The sequence below is a fragment of the Dama dama genome, chromosome 22 (assembly GCF_033118175.1).
Source record: "Dama dama isolate Ldn47 chromosome 22, ASM3311817v1, whole genome shotgun sequence".
NCBI classification, from domain to species: domain Eukaryota; kingdom Metazoa; phylum Chordata; class Mammalia; order Artiodactyla; family Cervidae; genus Dama; species Dama dama.
The window spans coordinates 12,244,963-12,269,419 of record NC_083702.1 but is presented as its reverse complement, the minus strand read 5'-3'; the positions used below and the strand labels follow the sequence as shown (position 1 = coordinate 12,269,419).

At 39.6% G+C, this 24,457-nt stretch overlaps 1 protein-coding gene across 5 annotated transcripts in view; it reads left to right on the top strand.

Annotated features, from left to right (window-relative positions):
• ERC1 (ELKS/RAB6-interacting/CAST family member 1) overlaps positions 1-24,457 on the top strand; it is a 270,574-nt gene that overhangs the window by 92,504 nt on the left and 153,613 nt on the right. For all 5 annotated transcript variants that reach the window (XM_061124651.1, XM_061124648.1, XM_061124649.1 and 2 more), the window contains 4 exons: positions 5,534-5,671; positions 7,185-7,325; positions 8,230-8,370; positions 10,420-10,613. In XM_061124651.1, coding sequence (XP_060980634.1) covers positions 5,534-5,671; positions 7,185-7,325; positions 8,230-8,370; positions 10,420-10,613 — 614 coding nt within the window. The remainder of the gene's footprint in view (positions 1-5,533; positions 5,672-7,184; positions 7,326-8,229; positions 8,371-10,419; positions 10,614-24,457) is intronic.

The following is a 24,457-nucleotide window of genomic DNA, read 5'->3' as shown; positions in this document are numbered from 1 at the left end:
ACACATTTTAAACTTGAAAAATGGTAATTAACAAGTCAATAGAAAAGGGTCAGGTCCCTTTCGGGACAAAGGTTGTTCTTAGTAGTCTCTCAGGAGACCTTGTAGGAGGAACTAGTCAGAGTATAAAGACATAGATAGGTATCTGGAAAGGGACAAAGGATTTGGGGAAAAAACAAACAAAAAAAACGCTTGATCAAAGTTTCAAAGCACAGTTAATATTCTGCTTAAAACTGCCTCTCATTTGACGTGAATTAACTCACATTGCCTTCTCACCTGTGGGAATCCCGGTTTGGCTAGATGCCTGGGTGCCTGTCAACTCTAGTTGAGAAGCTGAAATAATGAACCGCCTGAAGAAGCTAGTATGAAATCAAACTTTGATGAAGTCACTTTCTGTGCCCTTCCTTCTCTCTGCCACACCAGAAAATACCCTTCTCATACCCTCACCAGAAAATAGCTTCTAGCATCAGACATGTATTTTATTCTTTATCTGTTTCATCTTCCTGTGATTGCCAGACCTCCTTACTTTTTTCTCCTCTAACACTTCTTCTTTTCCTGCAGGGACTTTTCAGCTTAGAAAAATGATTCAAGCTGACCAAGGAAAATTCACTAAATTTGATGAGGTTCTTGGGTTTCCGTTGCTTATAGTGAGGACCTGCTGTTCCTGTTGTTCTGTCCTCCCAGCATCCCAGCCAGACCAGAGTCTGACATAGCACCTAAGCAGGCAGTTCTAAGTGAAGTGACTGTTCATTGTAGACAGTATTGTGGGCATTTGAAAAGAATGCCACCGATTAATGGTTTTTAACTTTTCTTCTACCCGTTTTGACAGTCTCAGGAAAGCAATTGATGATCTTCATGTAAAAATGCCCATGGCTCATTTGTGTGGACTGGAATGTGAGACATACCTTAAGGTCATCACTGAACTCCTGCTTCAAAATACCCAGAATTTGTGAAACAAACAAGTTGGGATACAAGGGTTCCTGTGTGCATGTGCTCAGTTGCTCAGTTGTGTCTGACTCTTTGCAACTCCATGAACTGTAGCCCACCAGGGTCCTCTGTCCGTGGAATTCTCCAGGCAGGAATATCGGAGTAGGTTACCATTTCCTACTGCAGGGGATCTTCCCAACCCAGGGATTGAAACTGCGTCTCCTTCATTGGCAGGGGGATTCTTTACCACTGAGCTACCACGGAAACCTAGCAAATACAGGTACAGAAGGATAATTAGAATAAACCCAGGATATGCTGATAATTAATGTCAGAGAAAAGCACCAAGTAAATACATGATTAAAAAAAGAAAGGAAGAGCCTAAGATTCCTGAACCTGCTTCACACAATAAAATTGACACTGATGACTGCTTAGAATAAGTGTGGAGGCATCATTGAAAAATTCTTTTCCTTCAGATGATGCTCAGAGTAGGTAGGTGACTGCGAGAAGTATTTGGGGATTTCTTGTCCTTCGTGCTACAACCTATAGAGAGTCTCCTCTACCTTCCCTCAGTGATTAGGGCCTGGCAGAGTAATCAGTTCCACTCGACTAGGAATAAATCACCCCTGTTGAAACATGATAGTTTCTGACAACTGGCAATGCTGATAAAAGCCAAAACAAAAGATGTTAAGAAATCTGTGCCAATATGGAGCTGCTGTGCAGATCGATGGATTCACGTGCGGCCTGCATTCAACATCAGTCTTCATCCTCCTCCATCAATTTTCTTCTCTCTTTGTAAAATAGAAATTGTGTAAGGAAAAGAAAGACTCTATATAATAGTTATATTATTTCTCTTTTCTTTCCAGCCTGGTTACCAGGGATATACTTTAATTAGAGGGATCATTTTAAGGAAAATGTCTTCTTTCTCTAAATAATTATTTAAAAAATATTTCCTTCTTGAATTCTTCATTGTTAGTTCTTTCCTATGATATTAGGCTGTTTGTATTACCTAATTGGACCTCCCCATTAATCATCAGGTCCACAGCTTCCCTGGTGCTCAGACAGTAAAGAATCTGCCTGCAGTGCTGGAGACCTGGGTTTGATCCCTGGGTTGGGAAGATCCCCCAGAGAAGGGCATGGCTACCCACTCCAGTATTCTTGCCTGCAGAGTTCCCTGGATTGGGGAGCCTGACGGGCTACAGTCCATGGGGCCACAAAGAGTCGGACAGGACTTAGCAACTAAACAACAAACAAAGCAAGGATATATGAGAGGAGTTCTTAGTAGGATTAACTGTTGTCCATCCCGATGCTGGATAACTAAAAATGTTTTGTATACAGCCTCCTCCCGCCTAGGAGGGAGTTTGATTAATGCCTGTGCAGCTAGTTTGCACATATCTGCGTCTATTTCAAGTCTTCCTCACAGATGGCAACTTGCCCAAAGAAGGCAGTTTTAGTGACCACTGCCCTTTCTTCATTTTGTCAGTTCCTTTCACTATGGAATGTTTATTTCTGCTCTTTAGAAGTAAATAGGAGTCCAAGAATAGCCATCCTTTTCCTTCCCTCCAACTCAACAATCTGTTTAGACAGCTGAGTGATTGAATAAGAAAGCAGCTTAGGGGGAACTTGTTAATGGGTATTATACCTAGTTTAGCAGCTTCTGTACCCGAGTATATCAGGAAAGGTTTGTTTGTTTGTTTGTTTTTTTACCAGCAGAGAATAAATGGATTCCTTTAATAGTTGGACTACATATACAAGTGAACTTGTTAACAGTTAACGTTTTAATTTCTTAGATGTTGACGGTGGAGGAGAACGAAGGGTACTGTCCTTATTAGGCATGTAAGGGCTGTTTACATATTAGGCAGGCTCATAAAACAGACCTCTTGTTTTCTTACATGTAAAACTTAGTTGGTTTTGGAAAATTTCATTTTGTAAGAAAAGCTGTCGTATTGCTCTTTCTTGGTAAGAAGGTCTAATCGATACCATGATTATTCCTTTTTATTTGATTAGGGTTAATATGTTAGCTTTCTTGGTAAGAAAGTCTAATCGACAGCATGATTGTATCTTTTTATTATGAGTAGGGTTAATATGTTACCAACTAGAATGACGTGCACAGCTGGTTAAACACTAGGGCTTTGCATTCTGTGGGTATATGACGTACTAGATTTTTAAGTGGCAAAACTGTTTAGTGGTTGTGAGTTTACCTGAATATTGATCCATATGAGATTCCAGTAGGAGGGTCTGATTAAACTAAAGGAAACTAATGCTTCTTCATATGTGATATTCTTTTCTCAGACAATAAGCTTGGGACTTTATTGGCGTTGAAAAGACTGGAACCAATTTTAGTGGTTCACCTGTAGGATTATTTCCTTGTTAAAGAATAAAAATTCAAGCCTTACAGTATTCATGGTTCCCTGTTGTACGTTCACTGAATGTTTTTTGCTTAGCTTATTTCTTCTGCTGTGAAATTCTCGTTGATTCTAGAGAGGGGCCTTTGCTTTTCTTCCCCTTCGGAATGAAGCAGACCCTTAAAGAGCTTATAATACAGTATTAAGTTGATTGAGGTAGGAAATTATTTTAAGGTTGGATCTAGGGTTCTTTTGTAGTTCCTTTCTTGGCAAAAGTTTATGCATATGCCTAAATACAGTTTATAAAAGTCCAAGCTTATGTATTCAGTTCAGTCTCTCAGTCGTGTCCGACTCTTTATGACCCCATGGACTACAGCACGCCAGGCCTCCCTGTCCATCACTAACTCCCAGAGTTTACTAAAACTCATGTCCATTGAGTCGTTGATGCCATCCAACCATCGCATCCTCTGTCGTCCCCTTCTCCTCCTGCTCTCAATCTTTCCCAGCATCAGGGTCTTTTCAAATGAGTCAGTTCTTCACATCAGGTGGCCAAAGTATTGGAGTTTCAGCTTCAACATCAGTCCTTCCAATGAATATTCAGGACTGATTTCCTTCAGGATGGACTGGTTTGATCTCCTTGAAGTCCAAGAGACTCTCAAGAGTCTTCTCCAACACCGCAGTTCAAAACCTTACGTATTATTTACTGTTTAATGAGCCAGATTCATCATGGACATGACGTATGCCAGATATGAAGGTACAAAACTGGAGTGGAGAAGTAAGATTCAGTCTGCTTGTGGAGATGTGCATAAAATGAATAATTGTGGTTGGAGATTAGCATTACAATGTATAGATCCATGGATTAATGGAGATAAATGTGATAAAAGTATAGATAGACAAAAGAACGTGTATGTGTGTAAATATGTTCATGTGTGAAGAAGTGTAGACTGGTCATCTTGTTCATGGGGGTAAGACATGTTGCATTTTGAAAGCTGTGTGAGATAAACCAGCTAGTTCAGCAACACACGACGACTGTATTCTCCTGCTTCATTGTTCTCTATAGGACTTACCCGCCGTCCTGAGGACTATGTTCATTTCATTTATTCATCCACTGTCTACCATGTAGGTAGGATGTAAGCTCTTTGAGGATGGGGTTGTCTGTTTTAATTAATTCTCGGCACCTGGATAAGTGCCTGTCCTATAGCAGGAGTGCAAATATATGCTGAACAAAAGAATGACATGTATGAGTTTTAGGAGTCGCCTTAGTTATTATTTTCCTTTAGCTTATCAAGAACATCTAAGTTCCTCCATATCTTTTCTTACTGTTTTTTCACTGTACCTACACCTGTCTCCTTACTGATAACATGCTGTTTCCACACTTTCACAAGCCTATCCCATCTTTTCCATCTCTCTTAGCTCATTTAGTTTCCAGACTGTTACCTGCATTGGTACAGTCTCCTAATTGTTGTCATGTCTCTACATAAGTCCCCTTAGATATCTTCTCCACAGCCATCAGAATTAATCAGTCTAAAACAGAGAACTCGACTAGACCATTTCTTTGCTTAAAAGTCCCTCCCTCATAGTTCCCGTGTGACTATCCATGTCCATGCCCTGGGTTCAGCTTCGGAAAGTCCTCTTCCCGTCTTCTAAGGAAAATGGGTCTGTTCACTTTTCTCCGTGTCACCTGTACCTGGCATATAGTAGAGAATTCAGCACTACTTGTTTTGATTAAATGAATACATGTAAGTGTATATGAAAGAATGAGTAACTACCATAATAAATTTCATTGAAAATCCTTGCTGTTTAGATAAAAGGTGATACAAAAATCCAACTGGAACACTATCACTTAAGAACAGTTGCTCCTTTACACGCTGGTTTGTTTTTCTTACTGTCCTGCTGTTCCATTCGCTGTCTTCTCTCAGCACTTTTTAGAGGAGTCCCTCTGGGCATCCACTCCATTGCTGGAAGTAATCCAGTTACTGCTCATGGCTCTTCTCTTTAGGTCTTCTCCTTCTCCACATCCCTGTATGTGCGGTCTTTTCTCCCTAGTTACTTCTTGAGAGAGTCATGACTCTACATGTGTGCCCACTAACTCCCCTCTCTCCTCCCCCTTGCCAATGTGTGTGTCTTCTCTATCGGCTATAAATTCTTGGCTTAAAGGTTTGCATGAAATTCTGAAACCCTTAGGATTAAATTATTTCTATAGAACACACACAAACAACCCTGACCTGTCTGTTTCCAACTTAAAATGACTTTTATTCGCAACCCAGATCGAAAACCTCCAGGAGCAGCTTAGAGACAAGGAGAAGCAGATGAGCAGCTTGAAGGAGCGAGTCAAGTCCTTGCAGGCGGACACCACCAACACCGACACCGCCTTGACCACTCTGGAGGAGGCCCTTGCCGAGAAGGTGGGTGACCGGCCCAGATTCCTCACACACACACACGCACGTCTGCCTCCTTGTGAATCCAGAAGTTACTCGGGTGATGAGACTTGGGTGGAGAAGACAGAGGAAGGCGCTTTGGCAGAAGGGAGAACAGCTGCCCGTACTGCTGACAGTGTGAGGGAGAGAAGATCCATTTTATCGTTGGCGATTTAAGCATCTGTTGCTGGGCAGAGTGGAGTCCATACTGGAGGGCAGGGGCTAAAGTTTGTAGAGAATCAGCCATGTGCTACCTGTTGACTCTCTTCTGAAGACAAACTTTTTTTTATTTGAATAATATTTTAATTACAGGATGGAGTATAATTGCTTTACAGTGGTTTCTGCTGTGCAACAAAGTGAAGCAGCTAAATGCATACATACACTTCCGCCCCCTGAGCCTCCTCCCACGCCTGCCATCCCCACTCCCCATCCCACCCCTCCAGGTCATCACAGCTCCGAGCTGAGCTCCCTGTGCTGCACGGCAGCCTCCCACTAGCTGTCTGTGTTACACGTGGTCGTGTATCCATGTCAGTGCTGCTGTCTCAGAAACATCCTTGTGTTTGAAGACCAGCTGGACTTGGTCAGGTGGGCGTGTCAGACACTGACCATTGAGAGGCATCGTTGGTCCTCTTACTGTGCCACATTGGGACCTCTTATCTTTATGGGCTTTAGTTGTTAATACAGTGTACTTGCTGTTTTTCAAGTTGTGGCCTTGCCATTTCATTTTGCCTTTGTGAGCAAACCTAGTTTTTTTCAGGTATGATTGAGTAAATAAAGAAGTAACCCAGTGTGACAAGTATTAATGTCTTGGAAAAGGTTTAAAGACTCTTGGTGGGACATTGTAATTGGAATTTTTTTTTTTTTTAATTTAAGGAATAGAGTTACTGTTCTTAAGCCTCTTGGATGCAGAATGCTTCAGGCTGCCTGCCCAGGGATCATAGCTTGATCCTCAAATCTATTCAGAAATAATACCCAGAAATATACTTAATTGCTTCAGCTTTCAAACTTCCTGAGTATCTGTTGACAGGAGTTTTAATGGTTTCTTTTTTCTTTATCTTTCTTGATGCTTTAAACTCAACAAATCATAATCTCTCCTACCTCCTCCTCTTTGGTGTGGGAATTGTTTCCATTATTTTGTAGCAACATGTGAATTATATATAGAGAAGAAATATTTGGTACTTACTGTCCTTAGGGTATATATACATGTAAGTTTTTTGTTACTTAGAAATTGAATAAATGAAATTATTCAAAAAGAATACTTTAGCAGCATCTAATACTAAGATTATAGGGAAAGAAACCTAAGGGAATCAAAAGAACAAAGCCAGATGTATGTTACAGCCAGATAGGCAGGAAGGATGAATTCTTTAAAAAGTAAATTCTTAACATACGCTTTTTTAAGTGGAGGATGGAAGTGTGAAACTGCGTGAGCTCAGACCTGCATTGTAGTCATGAGGTAGAAGTAGAAAGGAATTTTCTATGCACTGATGTCCTCTCTTAACAGGAGCGGACGATTGAACGCTTGAAGGAGCAGCGCGACCGAGATGAGCGGGAAAAGCAGGAGGAAATTGACAACTACAAGAAAGACCTTAAAGACCTGAAAGAGAAAGTCAGCGTGCTGCAGGGCGACCTCTCAGAGAAAGAGGTCGGGATCACCCCCAGAGGATTGCGTGATCTGCTTAGTCAGTGCGCTGTGTGTATGTTGTTGGTGTGGACATAACGCATGCAGAAAAGGGTCTGATGGAAGGTTTACAGAATCTTCTTAGAGCCAAGGCTATTTCAGGAAGCATGGATGAAATGATTCATTTCCTAAGCCTTACCTCCTGCCTCTTCCAGCTATTAGGAGTTGGTTTCTTAGTTGTTAATGACACTTTGTAGATTCCAAAATAATAGTACTTCTCCAGGTACATTTGGAGAATTATTGTGCCAGTGGTAAGAAAGGTGACAGATGGAAGGAATATGCACCAGGAGGAGTCTGTTTACAAACCGTCTTAGGGATCACCTCAACACCAGCAGGGAAACCTTAGACAACTCTTGATAGATGCCTTCATATATTCCCATCTCACTTCTGGAGAACCTCATGTATGCCACCTGAACAGCAGAAGTGCCTAATGCCTCGTGATCAGATAATCATGAGCTTTAAGGACATTCTCAGGGTTTTCTTTCTAATACCTTTAGGAACATGTATAGAAATTGAAGTTTCTAATAGAATATTTCTTCTAAAAGAGAAAGAACAGTGTAGCCACTAAGGTTGACTGCTTATATTCACAGAGCTTGACCTTCTTCCATTTATTTTGTGAAAATGGATATGTATTGCTAGAACTCCTTAAGTCATTATTCAGTTGGCCTTTCTGGGGGATTCATTTTGTTTCAGTTAGGACTTGAAAGCCAGTAGTAATGCGGCTGTTTTATATTTTGTGTTCTTGGAAATATGTCAGTATATGGTAATGGAAAGAAACTAGAAACCACCAGGAAAATAAATTTAAGAAGTTCAGCCTCCTTTTGGTTAATAAATAGTGTTTATTGTAGATATGCATTGCTTCTTTCAGGCTTCACTGTTGGATCTGAAAGAACACGCCTCGTCCCTGGCTTCCTCAGGACTGAAAAAGGACTCACGACTTAAGACTCTAGAAATTGCTTTGGAGCAGAAGAAGGAAGAGTGTCTGAAGATGGAATCACAGTTGAAAAAGGTTAAAGAATACATATCCATTTTCTGGCCCTGATTTTAAATAAGAACATAGTAGAAAACTTTATAGTATTTGGATGGAATAACTTACTAATGGAGGAATAATACTATTTATACCTTGATTAATTCTTGCAGCATTAATATCTTTACTCCTTAGAGTCCTCAAACTCTTAGAAAATTAATAATTCAGAGTAAGATTCAAATATGCAGCTCCTTTGTAGAGAAACAAATGTAAAAGACCATCATGTAAAAGTCTCAGTTGATATTTTTCTCCCATTAGCTTTAGGCTTCCTGGAAAAAGATAATTTTACAGTGATAATCACCCATATGGTGAATATTAGAATATGGTAGGGATACTTACTATCCATTTCATTGACTTATTCCTCTGTAATATTTATACAGCCATTTGTAGTTTTCAAAACACTTGCATATTTGTTATCTCTTGAGTTATCAACTCTGATTAACTGGGTCCACTTCATATGACTACTGATGAAAGGGGGATCAAGCCTGATGTTGACACTTTGGGTGATGTTCTTTTTCCATAATCCGCTTGCAGTGCAGGAGACCTGGGTTCAATCCCCAGGGTGGGAAGATCCCCTGGAGGAGGAAATGGCAACCCACTCCAGTATTCTTGCCTGGAGAATCCCCATGGACAGAGGAGCCTGGCAGGCTGCAGTCCGTGGGGTCGCAAAGAGTTGGACACAACCAAGCGACTTTCATTCACTCACTCTTCCCATGTATTGGGTGTATTCAGCATGAAACTCATAATGAGTCATTTTTTAGGATATGCCAAAAATAAAGTCATATTTTTAAGCTAAAGAAAAGAAGAAAAGCCATTATTTTAAAGTTCATTTCAGTTCAGTCGCTCCGCCGTGTCCGACTCTTTGCAACCCCATTGAACCGCAGCACACCAGGCCTCCCTGTCCATCACCAACTCCCGGAGTTCACCCAAACCTATGTCCATTGAGTCGGTGATGCCATCCAGCCATCTCATCCTCTGTCATCCCCTTCTCCTCCTGCCCTCAATCTTTCCAAGCATCGGGGTCTTTTCAAATGAGTCAGCTCTTTGCATCAGGTAGCCAAAGTATTGGAGTTTCATTTTAAAGTTACTTTTGAATAAGAAGAAAAATCCTTTTTTTTTTTGAGATTAACTAATTCAGACTTGATAATTGACTTTCCCCCTCCCCCGTCACTAAACAAGTGGAGATAATTTTCTATTTAATACCGGAATATTGAAGGTAAAACTGTTAGATATATTTAGGATTATAAAACTAAGCAATAACTATCAAGAGCAGTAATTGTTGTTCACTAATAATCCAAACTCACCTGTGTATGACAATCCCATGTTTTCTGTTTGTTTACTTTTAATCTCCTTGTTACCATGGTAGTTCTACAGCTGGTTATTTCTGATGATCTCTTACACTTTGTGTTTAGGTTCATAAGAAAAATTAAAGTTATCTTTGGGTAGAGGAGTTGGTGACTTCTACCTTCTTTGATTTGTTAGTTGTTTTTCTACCATTGCTATTTTTCTTTTCATGTTTTCCCTTGTTTCATTTACTTTGTAGCTAATTTGTAGGTTTACTGGAAGTAGTATTGGCATATTTTCTTTTTGCTGAAAACCATATCTGGTGTAAGGTTGGTGTTTATATTTATTCAGAAGGCTGTGCTTATTGTTGAAATTCTTTAGCACTTAGCCTTCTTTATGGTCCAACTCTCACATCCGTACATGACTACTGGAAAAACCGTAGCTCTGACTGTACGGACCTTTGTCAGCAAAGCAATGTCTCTGGTTTTTAATATGCTGTTTAGGTTTCAGAGGTGTACTGTTTTAAATAACAAATTTGTTCAGATTCTAATATAATTATTTCTCTCTGTATTATGAATGTTTTGTCTGTGTAATGTTTAAGCAGAGAAAAACCTTATAAATTAAAGACTAGCTATTAGGGATTTGATGATGTCCTGTTTACACTGGAGTATAGGTGGCTTCCAGGGACTTGGTTTGTCCTCTGCCACTCTCTGCTTGTCTCATAGAATTTGGACATTTTCTTTGTAGGCACATGAGGCAACATTGGAAGCCAGAGCCAGTCCTGAGATGAGTGATCGAATACAGCAGCTGGAGAGAGAGATTGCCAGGTATAAAGATGAATCCAGCAAGGCCCAGGCAGAAGTTGACCGCCTCTTGGAAATCTTAAAGGAGGTGGAAAATGAGAAGAATGACAAAGATAAGAAGATTGCTGAGTTGGAAAGGTAAGGAGGGGGAGGCTGAACGGGGATTCACTGTGTTAGGAAGGGTGAAGCATGGTTTTAAAACTGTGTAATTTGGGGTCATGTTTCTCCAGTATGTCTGCCTCTCCAAGTTTACATTCTTGAGTGCCTAGTGTCTTCATTGCCTCCATTTTATTCCAAGTCAGTGTGAGTCTCTAAAAGGCCACACAGAGTGGGAGTAGATGGGAAAGCTGTGGACTTCAATATCATTGATTGGACAGAGAAAGTATCCCTTTATTTTATCTATTTCAGGAGCAAAGGAGCCTCAAGTTCAAGCAGCTAGCATTTTTTAGTTCATTCAGGCCTTTTTCTGAGCCGATGGTCTTTTGGGCCATGAATTTTTAGACTCTGTGTTGTGGAGAAGCAAGCTGTTAAAGCAGCTCAAGCTTAGAAGGAGAGACATTTTGAGGACAGTTTGTGAGACATGGATGTGTTTGCTGAGCTCTACCTTTGACTACTTGAAAGTGACCTCTCTTTGAACAGAGCCAGCCAGACCGCTCTCTGGGAGTTTTCTTTGCCTTTTTTTTTCTTGTTAGGGTATTTTGTACCAAAGATCAAGCTTATGCCTCTTGGCCTCTTCCTTTACACCATGTATTTGACATAAATTCATGAGTGCATAGAAATAGTTCTTCCAGTAGAGCTATGCTAATCACTGTATTCTGAACAGAGAGACTAGCAGGACAGTGTGAACTCACTAATCCTGAGGCTCCCTTGAGCCCGTTTTAATATTTTTGTGCTCTTGAATGTCAAGAGGTAATAGACTACTTTCATAAGTTGTTTATTCAGTTTTAAATTTTAGGGTTAGGGTAGATTTGATATTTTTCCCCTGGAAGTCATTTTTTCCTTTTGTTCTGTACCTGTAGGATTTTGATTTTTCAAGAAACTATAAGTCCAACCCTCACGGTTCTTCTTCAGTAAGGTTTAAAGTATGAATAACATGAGCTGATCACTTACTCATTTGTTTCTTCTTATTTTGATAGTAAGTCTGGAGAAAATGGGTGGATAACGTTCTTTAAGTCAGAATTAATTAATTATCAGAGTCTCAAGATTAGATTTTATACATTTCTGTGTGTCTTCTCCCATGTTTGCCTTGTATCTTTACCCCCCAAATGAACACACATGCCCCTTGCATACTTGTCTCTCTGCCTTTGTATCAGCCTGAAATCAACAGCAGTACTTCATCTTCATAGATTTTAAAATGCAGTACTTTTTATGGATGATGACTCTCCACTAAATGTATTTCAATATTTCAGAAAAGAAATTCCTTGATAAACTTTTATTTTTGTTTGATTTTTTAAAAATTAGAATTATACATTGAAATTATCACTGGCTATTCAAGATCGTTTTCTTGAAAAATGTTTCAATTCATTTTTGGACCCAGTACTGATTTGGGAGAGAATGTGATTTCAGTGAGAGTGAGAAATAGGATTAAATCTTTATCTTATATGCAGAGCATGCCAAATAGCTTTTATTAGTCACTGCATTTTTCACATTTTGGGAAAGAGTTGTTAATGATCTGCTCTTTCCACAGAATATAATATACTATAGAGTTTTGTCTTCGGGTCATGCAGTGTCATAATCTTGTTTTAAGATTTGACACATAATTTCTTGGCTACCAAGAAAAGATACAGTCCTAAAAAACTCAGTTGCTCCTGGCTTTGTAATTTGTTTACTGAGCCGCACAGTTCAAGACAGAAATGAAAGATGATTGAAACTATTTTCTGCCTTTTGTTCCCAGATTTAGTGCATGTGTTTGGCTCCCGCGTGTCTTACTAACAATTTTGCTTCTCGTGTTGCCATTTCCACTGTTTTCCTGTGTGTGGGTGTCCGTCTCCCTGTCACTTATCATTTGAGTTTCTTCACCGTCCTCTTGATTTGGCTTACCATTGGGGTTTTGGTCTCTGTGTCTGTCTGTGTCCACGCCCCTCAGAACACCAGTCTCCCGCCCTTTGTGGCTTCCACGCCAGGCTTCTGTCCCTGCACCGTCGGGGGGCTTGGTTTGGGACTTCCTGGGAAAGTGAGTGTCGAGTAAGGTGACAGTTCTGAACTTGAGGAGTTGCTGCTGCCGCTGTGCTGCCTCTGGGGGCTTGCTGGGGAGTCTGCTTGATCAGAAATAAAGACCAGCCCGTTGTATGTCCAGCTGAACAGTACCTGTTAGGTCCACCACTTGTGGATTAAGTATGTGTCCTCTCTGGTAAGGTTCAGATATTGCTGGTTGTAATTGTCTCATTCTTGGCTTGAAGCCCGTCTTTTGTGTGGTGGCTCTTTTGCTGGAGTGCCCGTTAAGGAGTAGCCTCTTATTCAGTGTGACTGTGATGCCAAACGCCAATTCATTTGGGAAGCAGATGCATTTTTACAGGGCATTCAGCAACCTCCTAAGTGCAAAAATGAACACAGGCTGTTACAATCATTGGACTAAAGAAAATTCTTATTATTCTTTTAAAATTTTCTCGTACTTATATAAGATTCTCTAACATCGAAAGGTTTAGATTAAGTCATAAAGAATTCCCAGACGTATTCTTTGTGGTCTTGGAAAAAATAGCCCCTTTCACTGCTCGTACACAACAACAGGAGCTTCTGTCAGATGATTTGGTGTTGTACCAGTGTCTTGAGCTACTGAGGATTAAGTAAGCCTACCCATACATCTGCAGATATAAGATGTTTTTCCCAATTAAATCTAAGAAGTATTGTTTCTAAATTTATATTCTGTCCTATGCTGTGTATCAGTTGGAGTTCAACCAAAGAGGCAGAACCAGTAGAAGAGATACATACATATATTTATTTATTTAAGGTACATATGGGCTTCCCTGGTGGCTCAGTTGGTAAAGAATCCGCCTTCAGTGCAAGAGACCCAGACTCAGTCCCTGAGTGGGGAAGATTCCCTGGAGAAGGAAATGGCAACCCACTCCAGTATTCTTGCCTGGAGAATCCCATGGACAGAGGGGCCTGGTGGGCTACAGTCCATAGGGTCACAAAGAGTCGGACACGACTGAGCGACTAAACCACCAGCAAGATATATGCATATATATATCTGATTTATTACAAGGAATTGTCTAGTGTGACTGTCAGCATCTGGCTAAGCAGGTCTAAGACCTATACAGGAAAGTTGTCAAGAGGGGGAGACCACTGCAGAATAGACTCCATAGGCCTGGGCCATACTGTGGTCCACAGGCAGAATTTCTTCTCTTTCCTTGGGAAGCCTGCTTTTAGGGCCTTCCAAAGGATTCAGATATGCCCACTTTGATTATCTGGGATAATTTCTTTTACTTAAATGGATTATAGGCTTTAATTATATTTATAAAATACTTTCATAACAGCATCTAGATTAGCGTTGGATTAAATTAATGGGACGCTATAACCTAGCCAGGTTGACACTTCCAGAAAGTCATCACCTGGTGGTTCTGGGTAGTCTGCCTAGGTCAATTTAGGTAAGAAGAGAATAAAAACAAACCTGGAGATTGACATGTTATACAGGGTACAGCATTACAATAGAAAAGACTTCTTGTTGACCTTCGGACTCAAGTCTGGTCTTTTAATTTTTGTGGCCAATACTAAATGATAATGGCTTGAGGGGATGTTTAAATGGAAGGCTAGTAGGTTATTTTGGATCCTAGACTGCTCATCTTAGGTCCTAGAACTTCAGTGTACATAGAGATGTGAAACGGAGAGGAAAAGGCAAGATGGGTGTACTACTGCTGTAACTGTTCTGACAAAGACAAGAGAACCAGGGGTCGGTGGTGTGTTATTCACACACACACACACACACACACACACACACATTTTTGGGCCAGGCTTGTGAGTAGTTTTACTGTTAGGAGGAAACTTACTTTTTCTATTCGTGATGGTTAATTTTATTTCCTTTGCTAATTGTCTTTTCCAGACCTCATCTAGAACTATTATTAATTCTAGGCTTTTGCATCATGATTAAACTTAGATTTTGTGGACTAGCAAGAGTACTTGTGTTTATAATGTTTCTAAGGGAACTGTTAATACATTCTAATTTATAAACAACTGGCTTTATTTAAAAATTGATATATGATCTGTTCATAAGATTTGGAGCTACTTGATTTTTTTTTTTAATTTTATCATTTTTTTAGTCTTTATTGAATTTGTTACACTATTGCTACTGTTCAGTTTTTTGGCCCTGAGGCATGTGGGGTCTTAGCTACCTGACCAGGGAGAGGGAGCAACCCTGCACCCCCTGCATTAGAAGGTGAAATCTTAACCACTGGACCACCAGGGAAGTCCCTTGATTTTTTTTTTTTTTTTTTTTTAAAGCAAGAGTGTTTCCTGTTTGCTCAGAGTTCAGGCTTAAGGTAGCCCCTCAAATTAACAGTCTAAATGGCTGAAGCAGTCATTTTTAACCTCATTTTGGTGAGAAGAGTCTACGCTTCTGTAGATCAAGATCAACATGATGAACTGAGCTTGAACCCAGAGAATGGGGTTGTTTTCCCATCACGCCACCCTTAAACCTTGTGACTTGAGGATGTGGTCTTTGGGGTTTTTTATTTGCTTTTAAAACCTACCAATACCTGAATTTCATGTAATGAAAATGGACTAAAATTTTCTTTCCCCTTATTCATTTGTGGGAATCTGACGCTTTGTAACTGTTAGCTTTTTCTGGAGGGGAAGCTTTAAAAAACCTCCCTTAGGTAGTAATTTTTTTCCTTCTTCTATGCCTTTCTGATAGTATCTTTCTCAGTCTCTCCCAGCACTGTACATTGTTGAGGACCCAATGAAGATATATGTTAAAACAGAGATGTGGCTCCTTTCTCATTTCACTCTCTAATCATCCCACATTTTATCTTCCCATTCCCTGAACATTCAGACCTTTCATTAAATAGATACTAGTCTTTTTCCCTGTTTGTTATATTGAAAATAATCTTATGTTCATTTCCTGTATATGTTTGTAATATGTTTACCATTGCACATACACTTTTTTCTGTAAAAATATAAGTAAACACATATGCATTAAATAGTCTTATTTAATATAATTCAGTAGGGTTACTTTTCTTTCTTCAGGTTAAACAAACATGTAGATGAACTCTTCTGTCACAATAAAATACCACTTCTAAGTTTTATTTTTATATTTTAATATCTCTGAAACTGGGATACATGACTAAATAATGGCGTGATTTAATTGGTATATATTTTTTATTTCTTAATCATACTGGTCATCTTCTCTCTGGTGAATTGAAGGTGTCTGCAATGAGAGTGAATAAAATTGTTTCAGTGAGTGTGGGGATGAAAGAAAGTATTTCCAAATCAACATTATTTTCTCATGTATTCCATTTTAAATGTATGTAGCCAAAGGAATGTGTTTACTGTTATAATTAGGTATTTGACTTTTGTAACTGCATCCTGAAAGTTTGTTTGTTTAGGCTGACCTAAAATTTTTTTGACATTTTCCTTGGGAAAGTGGGCTTCATGTTTGTGATTTATTTTTGTATCACGGTGTATTCAGGCCTCTGTGGCACAGTGTAACCTGAAAGTATAAACCTACATCTTTAGTCTTCATATTTGTAAATATGTTTTCTGTAAAGAAATCCTGAATTGATCATGCAGGTTAATGTCTTCAGAAATCTCCCATAAGGAAATTAAGCTGTATATAGATTTGGCATAAATTAGTATACAATTCATGAGGGAAAAGATTCATTAAAGAATTTCCTTAAAGTTTGCAGTTGTGTATCTTCGATCCATGAAGGACAGTATCGGGTCTTGATGTAGTTGGAAAAGAGGAAAAATGAGCATGGTGGTTGTATGTTCTTTCTTGAGGGAGAATGGATGGTGTTTTTAAAAAATGAAAGAGGAAAAGCAACATGTTTTGACTGTCATAACTGGAGACGACTGTTCTTTATCTGATCCTGCTTGCTTTAGCCTGCTTTCTTCTTCCTCCTCCTTGATGAATTTCACTGATTTTCATTTAAAAGAAGAATAAATTATACAGCTTTACATAGTCAATTCCACTACGCCATCTTTCCACAGTTTCTTGTGGGCACAGCACCTTATAATTTATTACAGTCTCGATAGAAATTTTGGTGTTAAACTTTAAAATGTAAACATTAGAATTATATATAATTACTCTATACGCAGATTTTTTTCTCCTAAATTTATTTCCCAAGAGCTAAACATGCCAACATAAACTATGACTCCTGAAGTATAAAATAGGTAAAAAGATCCTTAAAGTTGCTCACTCTTGACAAGAATAAACTTATTTTTTTTTTCAGGGATTTTTCCATGTTTCATATAAAGCCTTGCATCTGTATGAGATCTTAGTGAGTGTCATTGTTGATTTAAAATTATTCTAACTTAATCTGTCATAACCAACAAAAATAAAAAAGATCATTGGGAACAGTCATTTAGATAAATGATTGACCTCACTTTGACTTTGAACATTGTCTGCGTTCTGCTAGAGATCCATGGATTTTTGTAGATTCCTTTCAAGAACCTGTAAGCTAAAAGTACGTCCAGGAGGTGTGTTTGCAGACCTGCATTCCTCTCCGGGATTCACCGAGAGTACTCAGAGAACAGCTAAAAGTACGTCCAGGAGGTGTGTTTGCAGACCTGCATTCCTCTCCGGGATTCACCGAGTACTCGCTGTGTGGTTGCGAGGAATTTTGTTTTCATTTTTTGTTTTTCTCTTTTATAATGGCAGTCATACATTTTATCCTTGCCTTCCCATTATTCTAACAGTGAGTTTTTAAAAAACTCATTTTAGTATTGAAATGTTAGAAAACATTAAAGCACAAGCTGAAATGGTGCTGGCATTCAAGAAATAAACCTCTCGTTTTAGATTCTTAAAGTAAAATTTCAGTCCTGAAGACAAGCTGGATGGCCCTGGCTCTTAGGAGTCTATAAGTGTTTGGAGAAGACCACTTTCAGTGAAATTGATTAATTGTTAAAAAGGGAAAGCTGCCTGTTATTATGAATATGGAAGCAATAATGAACCTCAGGGGTTTGTGCTCTGTAAGGAATACGAAGCATGACTACTTTGCATCTCTGTCTGCTGAGCAGTATCAGAAACGAACTGGTATTTGTAGAGCCATTTCTTCTTCTTCATTATTGCTGTTAGATTGCACCATTTGGGGACAGATTTGATCGATTTGAAGTGAGACATAATGGGTGTAATTAGCAAAACATTATTTTCACATTTGAGAAAATTATGTCAAATTTTCCAAATGAATGAGAGTTCTGTATTCTACAGAATCATTTCCGTGTTTTTCTGCTTTTGCTCCTTGGTAAGTTGGGTCTAAGAAATGGGCTGGGGTGAGTAAAGGAGTTGTCAGTTCTAAGACAACTTGGGTGTGTGTAAACCCAAGCTGACTAACGTTGTTAGATCACAGGTGGCTATTAATACTCAAACAGGAAGGGGAACGACAGCTGGCCTTCCCTTCTTCTCCTTTGTGTTTGAGAAATTATTTTTTCTTTTTCCTGCCCCAGGAAATGGTAAATTTTAGACAAAATTCATCCCTTTAGAAACTTACATTAAGGTATAATGGTGTAATCTAATATGAAAATACACTTGTTGAAAGTCTGAGGTTACTCACTTTTGGTGTCTGTGCCGAATCTGCGTGTCTCCCTTCCTTTCTCTAATCCTGTGCTGTATGTTTCCTCTGTGTCTGTGAATAATGCGAATTCTGAATACTGCCCTCATTAACACTTTCTAACTTTTCTCTTTCACATTTCCTTCCTGGATTGGCCGTTTCCTTCAGTCTCACCTCAAGGTCAGTATGCTTGTCCTAAAACAAAGATATGTAACAGAACGTTGTATATTGACATTGTCTTGAATCCTCGTAAGCAGCTGAAGTGATAAAAGTTACCCCAGGAACAAGATGTCTAGAAATTCAGGTATGAGTGTAGAAAACGTCATGAGTGTTAGATTGATTGGAATAGTGGCATTACAGTTCTACCATTCAAGGTCGTGAGAGTGGTCAGAGAGCAAGAATCAGACCAACTGGGTTTTGACTGAGAGAAATGAAGGTGAAAAGCAGTCACTGGGGGAACAAGGAGGGGAAGATACTGCTTTAACTTTGTTACAGTTTCATCAGAGACATTATGGCTCTTAGACTAGCAGGTAAAGTGCAGCATGGACACAGGAGGGAGAGTAGCCACAGTCTAGATGTGTGTAAGAGCCTTGGAGTGATTGCACTGCACAGACCTACGCATACCCTTTCAGTTTGGGAGTTGTTTTGTGACTGCCGAATGCTGGCCACAGAAACAGCCCCCAGTGCTGCTGTTCATGTGTCAGGGGCTTGTGGTGGAGGCTTCACAGGTTTTATTTCCGTTGATCTTCCCAGCAGTTGTGTAGCATGGTTTGTGATTTCCACTTTTCAGGTGAGTAACACAGTTACAGAGCCCATTAAGTAACTCAACCATCTTTATTACTAAGTGAATTAGTAAGAGAAGCTGGCAGAAAACAATCATAAATCTTCATTTTAAAAGTTGTTTATTCTGCCTGTGAGCCATGGCAGTGTAAATCATGGTATGAGAATTTCTGATCAGGTTCAGGAAATGATGTTGTTAATACCACAATGCATTTTACCTTGGTGTTCAATCATTCAGTCGTGCCCAACTCTTTGCGACTCCATGGACTGCAGCACACCAGGCTTCCCTGTCCTTCACTATCTCCCAGAGTTTGCTGAAACTCATGTCCTTTGAGTCGATTGTGTCATCCAACCATCTCATCCTCTGTCACCCCCTTCTCCTGCCCTCAATCTTTCCCAGCATCAGGGTCTTTCCAGTGAGTCAGCTCTTCGCATCAGGTGACCAAAGTATTGGAGCTTCAACTTGAGCATCAGTCCTTCCAATGAATATTCAGGGTTGATTTCCTTAAGGGTTGACTGGTTTGGTCTCTTTGCAGTCTGGGGACTCTCAAGAGTCTTCTCCAGCACCACCGTTCAAAAGCATCAATTCTTTGGCATTCAGTCTTTTACCTTTCTCCTAGCAGCAGTTTTCTAATATGTTTGCTGTTTATAAAAGCACTTGTCTCTGATTCTCACAAATAGCATGTGGATTACACAGATCAGATCATTATTCTGATGAGGATCTGAGACTAGGGAACATGATTTCTACATCTAGGGTCAGCTGACTACTTGGTAGTAGTCCTCAGATTTGAAGCCAGATATTCTCACTTCAGCCTCAGGGCTTCTCATATGATACACAGTCTAGCCTAGGAATTAATCTGAGCTCTGGGGTCCCATACTGCTCAGAGGTTCTTAGGTACTTTTCTCACTGTGATTTTCCCATCTGTAAAGTTGGGGCTAGTTCTCTCCAGTCTGAAGGGCTATTGTGAATGTTGAATGAGTTAACACAAATAGCCCTTGGACCAGCATCTGGCACAGGCTGAGCAGTCAGTAAACGGAGCTGTTGTGATCACTCCTTTGTGCTTTTCTCAGAGTCCTGTTTGGTCCGGGGTACCACCACATGGTGGCATACACTCCAGGTTTGTAAAACACCACATGCTGCCCTTGATTCCTGTCAGGATTGATAGCAGGTACAGAGGAGAGCCTGCCGCAGAGTTGTATATGTGCAGAAGCTGAGGAAAGAAGCCTTGTTTCTTCTGTAATGATATTTTCAGGTGCTGAAATTTCTGTTATAGGTAGAAAGATGAAGTTGAGGCTTTTCTGGGGGAAAAAGGTTGTCTTTCCCATTTCTGTTCCCTGATATTTATTCTCAAGACTTAACGATATTTTTGGAAAAGTCCCCTTACCTTTGACTCTTTTAAAAAATAAAGAGTTTGTTTAGGGTATGATGAGTTTGTTAATAAAATCAAATCTTCGTTTTGTAATTACTTATCGGAATCTGATTCAGGAAGGGGTTCTCCAGTCACTCCCGCCACCCTCTGCTTCCTCTCTGCATGGTAGCAGTCTCAGAAGGTCTCTCTGTGCTCCTCCTCCTCCTGCTTTTGTCAGAGGTACTCACGTCCCAGCTCTGTCCTGAGGCCAAACTTCCTGTTCACTCCTTCCCTCTGACCAGTTTTCAAATCCTTGTTCCATAAATTGAATCTTCCTCTTGCTCCTCCTCATTTCCTTTGTTTCTCTTCTTTCCTTCCCACAGACTCCCAAACATAAAGCATAATCTAGTCTTCCCCATCCTTAAGGAGACGTGTGAGCAAGCGTTCCATCATCTTTCCCTTGGTTTCAGTTCACCACAGTGTCTTACTTTTACCTTTTACTTTTTCTTTCGCATTTTGCACAGTTTTTGAAAGAATCATTTATGCTCGATGCCTCCACGTTCACACTTCCCATTCATTTTCCAGAGCAATATAATTTGGGATCTTCTCTCATTGCCAGGCTAAAATTTCCTCAGTGATGTACCCTTTGCCAGATTGAGTAGCCTTGTTTGTCTTGAACCTGTCTAAAACCTGTCGGTTAGGTTGGGTTAGGTTAGGTTAGTGACCATCTCCCTTCTTTTCGTAACTGTGCTTCTATAGTTTATGTGACATTGTTTTCTGCCAGCTCTCTTACCACCTCCTTGACAGTTTTTAGCCTGTTTTGCTTTTCATCTTTTACACATTTCTTAATGTTCTGTAAAAAAATTCCTTTTCATCTAAGTTATCTGTCACTTGACTTGTTAACCACCAAAGATTTGTTAACCACCTTTGACTCTCTTTAAAAATAAGCAGCTTTGTTAGTATGATGAGTTTGTTAAAAAAAATAAAACTTGTGGAAACATTTTTACGGAAGTGTCCATGAATAAACCATTTTCATTACAGAAGAAATCCTAAGTGTTTGCAATAAAAGTAGCAAGCACAAATGGTGCATTTTAAAAGTGATTTTCCAATTTTCTGCTTTAAACATTTTCTCCACATTGTAGTAAATCAGTTAGGGTACCACATAAGTAATTCCAAATCTGAACACAAGTCAGCTTTAGTAGAAAAATATCATGAAGGTTTTTGCTTTGTGTGTGAGGACTTTCTAAATTAAGCTTCAGGTGTGCTCATATTTTTACTGAGAAGTTTTATTGCTTTGTCCCACATTTTGTCTTTTGCATGTTTTGATCTAAATGTTACTAAACAAACCATTATGAAAGGCTCCAGGAGAATCTTTCCATGGAAGTCATTGGTGTAGACATAATTCTCTGAGTTACAAGTTATGTTAATTATAATATTGTTAGCTGTTCATTTTTATTTGGTGGTAAAAGCCATTAAACTATACTTATTCCTAAATAAGCTTTTTCCAAGTAATAAAAAACGCAACAAGTTTTGTTCTTCCAGTGGCAAGGATCATTTTGGCTGTATAGTATATTAAAAATCCTCTTTTCACTTCAGAGTAGAATTTAGTGCATTATTTTTTTTTCTACATAGAGATATTTTAATTACGGTTTGGTTAAGTCCAGTTGAATAGGCCATCAAGAGAGTCTAATTTATTGATGGATTAGATGTTTAGATTATTATATGACTTTGGGCAAGATGCTTAACCCTCCACTGTTTGTTCTAGCCTGTTTGTGTTAATAGTGAGTTACCTGTAGTGTTTGTGTTTTTGTGTCTCTGCTAAGCTTTTCCAGTTTGAATGGGTTGGTTTGTTTCTGCTCTTCCTTGCTTGTCCTACCCTGCCCTCCTCTGTCCACCTTTCCATTCAGTACAGAGCAGAAAGATTTTATTATTTAGAGTGATGACGACTCAAGGTTCACACTCGGAATCCTTAGATACACATCTCGTTAGTTCCTGTTCAGTGACATTAACCCCAGAGAATGAGTACAAAGAACAGATCCCATGTATTGACGAAAAGATAGGATTCAGTCCACAATTCATCTTTACTTTTTATTGTATAACAGCAGCTTCAGCGAAAGGCAAGACATTGAGAAAGTGAGGCCTGTAAATGTCATCTCTGTCACTCTTAGATCTAAACAGATTGGGCTCAGTATTATTATTACTCATGCTTTATTTAGCCGTGACCTCTGCAGACCTCTGTTCACAACAAATGTTTGCAATCTATGGGATGCTTCCTACTGTGTTAAGCCCAGAGTCCCTGTTTTGTTATGTAATAAAAGTTAAATAACATAGTCTTACTGTTTTGAATGATACATTGGTAGAAATAAGCATGTGAACACAGACCTGTGCTGATCCACCAAAGTCTTCCACTGAAAAGAGTTGAGTTTCACGCCATCACACATTGAGAAGTGGTAAACGTTTTTCTAGATCGCAGTTGTAGATACCTACCTGGTGTTCTATAGGTGAGCTAAAGCTGGTGAATCCAGTAGAGAAGGGAGGAAAGACTAATTTTCATTTAGTCACGATTTGAGTTCCTGTGATGGACAGGGAGGTCTGGTGTGCTTCAGTTCATGGGGTCGCAAAGAGTCAGACACGACTGAGCAACTGAACTGAACTGAACTGAGTTCCTGTAGGGGTGCCAGATTTAGCAAATAAAAATTTGAGATGTCCAGTTAAAATTGAATTTCAGAGGTGGAATGAATACATTTTTTGTATTAATATATCCTATGAATATTGAGATATTCTTATCTAGAATATTATTTGTCATTTATCTGAAATATGAATTTGCCTGAACGTCTTGTACTTTATCTGACAAACCGTGGAGATCTAGTTTGGAGATTAAGCAATGAGTGTGAGAGAACGTGCCACAGGCTGTCATTACCTGATTTTAAAGGATGTTAATTAGATATAAACCACGGTGGCTTGTTTTCTCATTGTTAGTTCAGTTTATTGATGCAACTTTTGGGCAGAGTTGAGTGGATTTTTCTAATTGTCACATCCTCCCCACTTCATCCCCCTTCGATTTGTTTCCAGAAGTTTGGAAATCTGATTGTATCATTTCCCTTCTTTAAGTCGTTCACACTTAGGATGAACTGCAGCTTCCTTGCTCAGCAGGATACAGTTATATGGCCTTTGTTTACTTTCGGCTTCCTTTTTCTTTGTTCTGCTGGTCCAACTTTATGCCGCAGTCACACTGAGTGTGGCTTCCCCCAGAGGGACACACTCTCCTTTTTTCAGGGCTTTATCACCGCTCTTCTCTCTGCCTAGTAGCCTGGACCAATCCCTCAGGAAGTTCAGAGGCAGGTCATTTTCCAGGAAGCTTTTCCTGATCCCCACTGCCACCCCTGCCCCCTTCCCGGGGTCCTTTCCTAGCACTTAGCATATCCTGTATTTGCTCGGATGCCTGGGAGATATTTGAGAGCAGAAACTGTTTTTATACATGGATTGATATTCCTAGTGTTTGATATGTGAGAGTGTAGTTCCACTAAATACTCGTCTCCTTAATGAGTAAGGAAAATGTGATGGGCTTAGCAGAGTGTCAGAGCTCAGGTAGATGTAGGTCCTCTTGCATTGCAGAGCCCAGGTTCTCTTGGGCTGCGCCTTACATATATTTCTTGATCGTTAGTCATGATTCCACTCTTGAATGAGATTAATCTCTACCTATGACCTGGAGTTTGGTCTGGTCTTCTTATCTAGTGTAGAGGCAGTGGAGTCCAATAGGGGGCTTCAGAAGTAGATGGAATGACCTGTTGCTTAAGCTGTGGCCTTAGATCTTTATGCCATAAGTTTATATACATATATGTTACATAAGATGGTTGCATGGCATCACCGACTAAATGAACATGAGTTTGAGCAAACTCCAGGAGACATCAAAGGACAGGGAAGCCTGGCGTGCTGCAGTCCACGGGGTTGCAAAGAGTCGGCTACAACTGAGCGACTAAACAGTGTTACATATAGCTTTTTGAAAGTTGAAAATATTTAATAACAGTAAAATTAGAGTTGTGTTACAAACCTTTCTTCATCAGCCATTCTGCAGTTTCATCACATTGATGTCAAGAGCCTGTTTTCATATGCCAGCAAAAATCTCTGAATTGGTTTCCTTCTTCTGCCATCT